This window comes from Populus euphratica, unplaced genomic scaffold (genome assembly GCF_000495115.2).
Source record: "Populus euphratica unplaced genomic scaffold, PopEup_1.0 scaffold3233.1, whole genome shotgun sequence".
Lineage (NCBI taxonomy): Eukaryota > Viridiplantae > Streptophyta > Magnoliopsida > Malpighiales > Salicaceae > Populus > Populus euphratica.
In genome coordinates, this window is record NW_011503051.1 from 1095 (window position 1) to 9185 (window position 8091).

Consider the following 8091-nt stretch of genomic DNA (forward strand, 5'->3'; position numbering starts at 1 on the left):
TGGTCAGAATTTGAGAGATTTTGACCTCTGTTACTATAATCTGTTTGGTTTTTGAGAAAATTGACATAAACGAACAGAAGAAGCTTGGAAACACAAGAGACTCAAGAATTTTGGACAGAAAGGGAAAATAAAATTTGGCTTGCAATCTTTTCATATGGTTCCAATTCATAGAAGTAAGGTCTTCTAGGTTCATCAGAGTTCGGTTGATTATTACATGTGTGAATTTGTTTTTTGCTTTTATTCGATTTAGCGGATAAAAATTTCAAGATCTATTTTTATTTTATTGCTGTATGAAGGAAACTGTGTTTGATGTCCATTTTTTGGATTCTTTTTTATTGCTTTTTATAGTCTGAATTCTTATTTCGAGCGAGGGATGGGAGACAAGACATCGATACTGGTTCCACTTTGCAGGCTTGTCTGCTTGCCTTGACATTGAAGAACAAAGTTATGACTTTTTTTTTTTTGCAAGAATGAGTTTTGAATCTTATCCTTGATCTATTCTGTGTCTGAAGAAAAATAAAATGTTATAATTTTGGCGAGCTAAATACCTAGGAACTGTATATTTCATTTAATGTTTTTATGACCCAAATTATTGAACATTAATGATATAAAAACGTATTGACCTTTTCTTTTTTCTATATTTTCTCGGCTATAGATGTGTAAGATATTGCTACGCTATCAAAATATTTGAGCATTCAAAGGTTATCACAGTGTAGTTCTGGTGTGATGGTTTTTGTGTATGGCATCTGATGTGTGCCTTGCATAACTTGTGCAGGACTTGTTTAGCTATTGTGTTTAATGTGATCACTAGCTTGGAGACAATGAAATGTGCAATCTCTCTTGCAGAATAAAGAATGTTCTCTCACCTACTCGGTCCGATGTGTTCCTTATTTGTGTCGTTTTGAATCTGATTGATGTTGATAGTTCATATGAATAAAAATGCTTCCATTGACCAACGGGTCGCAGAACAAAATCATATTGTAGAAGATGAGCAAAAGGAAATAAGGGATGGGATCATGGGCGAAGGCCAGGAGCTCTCAGAGGAAGATGAGTCCCAAATTAACGAGGATGGAAAAGATATGAATGATAAAGGCATGGAACTGCTTCAGGTCCAGAACGATGCCCAGGCTGTAATTCAGAGTCAACAGCAACAGTCTCAAGGGCCTCTGGTTATTTGGGAGAGGTTCCTGCCTCTTCGGTCTCTTAAGGTTCTGCTTGTGGAAAATGACGATTCAACTCGCCATGTTGTCAGTGCGTTGCTTAGAAATTGTGGCTATGAAGGTAAGTTTTTTTATTCTGCTAACTTATTTTTGCTTTAGAGCTAACCTGACATGTGATCTGTAGTAGACATTTCATATCATGCAAAGAAAATGATGCATGAGCTAAGTATTGTCATGGCCTGCTCTATTATTTTGCTCAGAGAATCAGGACCTAAATTCATATAAAAAGAGATAAATGGGTTATAACTAATCATAGAATGCTTTGGCAACTTCAGTTGAGAATCTCTCTCTTTTGGCTACCCCATTCCGTTGACATGTATTGCAAAAGGAAGTCTGATGAGTAATGTCGTGAGATGCTTAAGAAACTGAAGATACTCTTTCTCTTAAATCAAGACATAAAAATTCAAGTGATGGCAAATGTGAAGAAACTGTTTATCTAGCTCTTACTCTGGATTATTAAATATATGAGCATCATTAATCGATTTCAGATTGTTCATTTATATAATATTTGATTTTCCATTAGGGGTTTTATTAACTAGGACTTTTAATTTTTCCCCATTTAAATGGTTTTATTTAGGATTTCAATTCTTGTGGTTCTGACTTTCTCCCTATTCCATTTCAAATAAAGGCGAGTCTGCCCTCAGAGTTATAGAAAGAAGAGTAAAAGTTCCTGTTCCTGTTCTGTATGGGGTTTGATGCTTGCATAAGAGCATCCATAATTTATTTTTCCTGAAGTTGCATGTTTCGACAATTAACAATTGGACTTGAGATTTACTTACTCCTTATCTTGACTGTTATATTTCTCTTCCCTTGGTTTCTCCTCTACTCTCATCCTGTTCTCTTTCCTTCTCCAATCCCTCCTCCTCCTGCATCTTTGGGGCAGATCAGCAATGCATGAGCTGGCTTGCTATGAAAATTGGACAGATTGTCCTCATTGTTTATGTGAAGCTTGTTGTCAGGTCCACTGGCAGTATTAGAAGCCTCGTGTCCTAGCTTCTCATTCTCCTAAAAAGATCAAACACAAACTCTTTTTGGGAAATAAAGATGCCTTCCTCATCCATCTTGTATGTGTTTGTTTCAGAGCAGTCAAAGAATATGATTATTCCTTTAGGATGATACTCAAGCCTTGCTCTTCTTGAGAAGAACAAGATTTGTGTCTTCTAATAAACACGTCACCTTAAGGATCTTTGAATAAGGAAACTTTTGTGCTCATCAATCATGCTTATCAAGCTTCTGATAAGAGATAAGGGTTCCGAAGAGTTTTGATAGAGGCAGGGCAGGCCTATGTTGAACGATGGGGGCCATGGCAACCTCAAACTTTGCAAATTTTACATTTTGATCACAAAACTTCTAAACTTTTTAATCATATCCTTTAATTTAAAGTTTATTTTATGGAATGTTTGGCACCCCCAAAGATCATGTATTATCCAATCAGCACCCCTAATCCTAGATTCCGGTGGCCTTTGCCTCATGATCATTTTATCATTTGGCTTACCTAAGCTTGTTTGAGGAGGAGGACATGCCACCTCTTAACCACAAGGCTCATTGGCTTCTTCTAAAGATATAAAAATTGAGAAGTTGGGTTAATTTTTCTCACACTTTTCATCTGTTCCTTGGGTTCCATCAAAAAGTTGCTTATACCATTACCAAAAACTTAAATTTCACCTCAGAATTTGGGATGGAAATAGTAGGATTATTTATAAACTCGATTTGGGTTCAAGAGTCCAAGGTGAGTTGGGTTTTTTATTCTTTGTAATATTTTTTATATATTTAAGTACATTATCACATTTGATAAGATATATGTATGTAATGGTTTCGGTTTTTTATATATTTCAGTACAGTAAAGCTTTATATACAATTATGATAAAATATATTTTTTATATATATTTAAGTGCTCAGTTTGGCTTCAAGAGTCAGAGCTGAGTTGGGTTTTTTATTCTTTGTAATCTTTTTTATATATTTAAGTACAGTAAAGTTATCACATTTGATAAAATATAATTATGTAATGGCTGACATCTTTTTTTCTGCTTGTTTCTTCATTTACTTAATGTAACTTTTTAAACAAGTCTCTTGGATGTAATATTTAAACAATGATTGGTAATGGATAAAAGTTTTACTTTCTTAAGTAACAGATAATGTAAATTACTCTTTTAAGTATCCCAGAAAATGCATGGAACTTTCTCCTATTTTTTTCTGTTCCTCCTGTTTATAAGCTAACAATTACACCTCCCCCCCACTGTATTTTTTGTTTTAGTTACTGCTGTATCAAATGGTCTTCAAGCTTGGAAGGTGTTACAAGATCTGACAAATCACATTGATCTTGTTTTAACTGAGGTGGCCATGCCTTGTTTATCAGGCATTGGCCTTTTAAGCAAGATTATGAGCCACAAAACTTGCCGGAATATTCCTGTTATTAGTGAGTATACTTTACTGTTTTGTTCTTCTTTTTGTTTGGAGTGGACACTCTTTTATGACTTTCATCTTAAGAAATTGATACTTTTAACTGCCACACCTGTTGACTCTTTTGTGCAGTGATGTCGTCTCATGATTCCATGAATGTAGTCTTTAAGTGTTTGTCAAAGGGAGCAGTTGACTTTTTAGTGAAGCCTATTCGAAAAAATGAGCTTAAAATCCTCTGGCAACATGTTTGGAGGAAGTGCCATAGCGTGAGTTGCTATACTTTTGTCAATTTGTGCATCGAACAAATAATATGGGTCAATATTTGGACTCTTAACATCAAGTCTCCCCTATATATATGCATTTTACATGTCAATTCTTGAGAAATTCCAACGTAAAAGGAAGCCGTCAATTTTGCTTAGAGCACCATTATGGATACAAATTTGAACCATTTACGTTGTGGGAGTTTTGTTTGGATTTTTGTTGGTTTTTTTTTTTATTCACAATATTTACCACTTCAGCAATATAGGATCACAAAAAAATGCAAAGCTCTGGAATTCTGTTTTGCATTTACTATTCATCATTTCATCAGGCTAGTGGTAGTGGGAGTGAAAGTGCTGTGCGGACTCAAAAATCCACAAAGTCAAATGGTGCTGATGAGTCACATAACAATACTGACAGCAATGATGATGATGGCAATGGGAGCGTTGGTTTGAATGCAAGGGATGGAAGTGACAATGGAAGTGGTACCCAGGTAATTTTTTTTTGTTTTTTTTATAGACAAGCTTATACTTTGATATTTATGTAGGGAATAATGAAAAGAATATAGATAGTAATAGAGTAGTGGGTAATGGTATTCCTTGTACTTTGAGGGCTGCAATTTTTTTGTGCCATTGAAATCTGGGACTTAATAATTAGAAACTGTTATAGATACGGCTCTGCAATGCACCTGTCAGTGATTAATTATTGGAATGTTGTACCTAGCCATATTCAGTGCTGTTATCTGTGGTCAAGCTGGAGATAGAATATTCAAGTGAAAAATTTGCCTCCTGTCTTTTACTAGGAGATTTTGCATTTTCAGGATTTCCCAAATCAAGCTTCAGTGACCCTAGAATTGATGTGCAATGTATACATGTACAAGCTGGGCGAATGATCTTTTTCTACGTGTGTTGTTTTCATGTCAGTATTTTAGTGTTGCGCAGCGAGATTCCTTTTTTATTATTGAGACTTGAATGGTAGCTCAGTTGACTTATATTTGTTGTATCACTAAAACAACACGATGTTGGTTCCTTTTAGTCTACAATTAGACATGTGGTTGTCCATGCACACACATTTGCTTGAATCAATGTATTCCACACACAAATGAGATGCATAGATAATGGCATAGATGGTAGAAAATTCATTGCTTCTCTGAAAAAAAACACCAGCAGCTTTTTGTCATTAAGTTAACTGCATGTCTTTCTACTGATTGGAAACTTTATTGTGCAAATATGCTAACTCTTGAGTAGATGTAGATAGATAACTATGCTAAAAAGGATGTATCTCTAATAAAGCATAATACATCACAGGCTAAAAGTAGAGAACAAATGTTGCAGACATTATTTGGTCATATGCCATATCAAAGTGATGATGGTAACTTAGCGAGTGATATGTATTTTGTTCAGAAAGGGATAACCCGTAAACCAATGTGCAAGGATTAAGTTGGTGAGAAAACATAGGATGGTGTGATATGATTGGATGAACCCTAGAATAATGTTTTAAACAACAACCATAGATAAAGCAGAACAGCTAAAGCTTCCATATAGAGAGCACAACTTCTCATAAGACTGCATGATTCTGTATCTTTCCTGTGTTTGACAGTGAGTTTGTTAATGTGCATGTGCGTGCACAAGTACATGTTTTATGTGTCTATAGACAATGCATGCAAAGATACTTTTGGCAAAGAAAGATACCTTAACACATTGCATGGCGGATTTCTAACATGCATCTTATAACGATGTGGTATTCAAATATCTGTGTGAACGCTTGTGTTCTGTCTTTGCAGAGTTCCTGGACAAAGAGGGCTGTTGAAGTTGACAGTCCCAAACCAATGTCACCGTGGGATGAGGACCATTTATCTGATCCTCCTGATAGCACATGCGCCCAGGTTATTCACTCAAGGCCCGAGGCATGTGACAACAGCTGGGTGCCCCTGGCCACAACGAAGAAGTGTGGAGAGCAGGATGATGAACTTGGTAGGCATGGCTCTGTATGCAGTATTTTTTTTTTTTTTTGGATTTTCACTCTCTGATGTCCCCTTATCTCCCACCTTTTCTTGAATTTTGGTTGAATTTGTAGATAATGTTGTTATGGGCAAGGACTTGGAGATAGGAGTACCGAGAATTCCAATTTTGCAGCTTAAAGATCCGATCGAAAAGGTACCAACCAACATAGCAGAGAATGATGGAGAGAAATTTCCTGAAATAAAATCAAAGCATGATGATGGGAATTTACAGAAAAGACAACAGGAGCGCAACAGTGAGAAATGCAATACAGAATTAAGAAACCAAGGCAATGATCTTAAGGGTGGCATCACAAACAGTGCTAATCCTCGGATGGATAGTTTAGTCTTAGACGTCCCAAACGGTCTCTCCTCTAACCGAAAAAATGAGGTCACCTATGAGACCAAGGAAGTGCCTTCTTTTGAGCTGAGTTTGAAAAGGCTGAGAGATATTGGAGATGCCAGGGCCAGTTCCCATGACCGAAATGTGTTGAGGCATTCAGACCTTTCAGCATTCTCAAGGTAGGAGAAGTTCAGTTTCTGACTATATCCATCCTTTTGTTCTCCAATGAAGATACATTTGAAAGTTGAATCTTCATTGCCATGCAGGTATAATTCTGCTTCAACTGCTGATCAGGCTCCAACAGGGAATGTAGGCAGCTGTTCTCCGCTTGACAATAGTTCAGAGGCAGCAAAAACAGAATCAATGCAAAATCTTCAATCTAACTCAAATAGCTCACCTCCCAATCAGCGTTCCAATGGAAGTAGTAACAACAATGATATGGGCTCTACAAACAATATTACTTTCGCCAAACCTTCTGTAATCAGTGACAAGCCAACTCTCAAATCTACAGTTAAATGCCACTATCCTTCAGCCTTCCAGCCAGTGCAGAATGAACATAAAGCTCTTCCTCAGCCTGTAATACAGGGTAAGGGTGATGCTCCTATTGCTAACACGACTCTGGTTAAATCAAGAGGTGTGAACCAGCAAGGTCAAGTGCAGCACCATAATCATTGTGTGCATAACATGCCCCGGCAGCAGCAGCAGCTCACCAACCATGATGACCTGTCTTTGAATATGACAGCTGCAGCTCCCCAGTGTGGGTCATCTAACATGTTGAGCACACCCATGGAAGGAAATGCTGGTGATTACAGTTTGAATGGAAGTGACCATGGGAGCAATGGCCAGAATGGAAGCAGCATCGCTTTGAGTGGGGCTGTTGAGGAAGGTGGAACTCCTGGACCTGGTGACGAAAGTGGGAGCAGGAGTGGAGTTGGTCGAAATCGCTTTGCACTGAGACAGGCTGCATTGAGCAAATTCCGCCAGAAGAGGAAAGAGAGATGCTTTGAGAAGAAGGTAACTGAAATTGCTGCGTCATTAGATACTAGCTTAGAATTCAATTATTTTCCTTAAATGTACCTTTCGTGAAACAGTCCTAGCATATAGATAATCTTCAGTAAAAGACGGTACTTGAGTTTTGTGACATACGAAAAGTTCTCTCAGTTATGCACTTACACGTGCATGGATAAACACCCAACTCGTAGATCAATCACCATGGACATATCAAGCACCATGAATTTTCTTTAGCAGTATTCACCGGTGAAAACATTAGTTGTCCCAACAGTCATCTAAGTGAATTTGTGAAATTCAGAATAAAGGATCTATCATGATGGTTGATTCTAAACTGTATTTAAAGTTTCTCTCATACATTCCATAATCTTTTCTAGGTCCGATACCAGAGTAGGAAGAAGCTGGCAGAACAAAGACCCCGGATTCGAGGACAATTTGTGCGACAAGTGGGACCTGAACATAAAGATGAGGATGCACGTAGCTAATCTGACCATTCCCAGCTTTTGTCTTTGGAATTGAGATCGGTTGGATTATGCTTGGCAGGAAAAAAATTTTGCAGAACCGCTGCTATCAAGGACAAATTAATTGCGTGTAAGCGTTTGTTCAGAAAGACATCTTCTACTGTTCAATGATTGTGGACTCATATAGGTGTTACTGTTATGGACTATTACTACTATTATGCAGAAGGTAACCCTTCACAAGGTAGCCTTCTCCACTATATGGGCTCATCGATTAGTTGTGTTATGTTTTACCAAGGACTGCCACCCCGGTCCCATGGGTACTGCTTGTAACTTGAAAGGTTCCCGTTTCTTTTGTTCTCCTTGCAACGGATTCTGTTCTGATCATGATGTTTCTGTTCTCAA

At 37.5% G+C, this 8091-nt stretch overlaps 1 protein-coding gene across 3 annotated transcripts; it reads left to right on the plus strand.

Annotated features, from left to right (window-relative positions):
• Positions 1-688: 688 nt before the first annotated feature.
• Positions 689-8091, plus strand: LOC105119619 (two-component response regulator-like PRR73). 3 transcript variants are annotated; one of them, XR_841159.1, is made up of 9 exons: positions 689-1281; positions 3475-3636; positions 3753-3886; positions 4210-4371; positions 5662-5851; positions 5955-6399; positions 6487-7234; positions 7606-7771; positions 7804-8091. XR_841159.1 is itself a non-coding variant. In XM_011017782.1 (9 exons), the coding sequence occupies exons 1-9, from the start codon at positions 915-917 to the stop codon at positions 7711-7713; spliced, it is 2160 nt and encodes a 719-aa protein (XP_011016084.1). In that variant the 5' UTR covers positions 689-914; the 3' UTR covers positions 7714-8091. The 3 variants fall into 3 exon arrangements, 2 of the variants coding, with proteins under 2 accessions (XP_011016084.1, XP_011016083.1); XM_011017782.1 differs by having other exon boundaries at positions 6487-6806; positions 6963-7234; positions 7606-8091; XM_011017781.1 differs by having other exon boundaries at positions 7606-8091.

Bases quoted from the DNA above. Each gene is read 5' to 3' on its own strand.
- LOC105119619 (XM_011017781.1), top strand. From the start codon at position 915: ATGTTGATAGTTCATATGAATAAAAATGCTTCCATTGACCAACGGGTC. The intron at 1,282-3,474 runs GTAAGTTTTTTT...TTTTTGTTTTAG, and splicing joins TAGAAATTGTGGCTATGAAG to TTACTGCTGTATCAAATGGT. The intron at 7,235-7,605 runs GTAACTGAAATT...AATCTTTTCTAG, and splicing joins AGAGATGCTTTGAGAAGAAG to GTCCGATACCAGAGTAGGAA.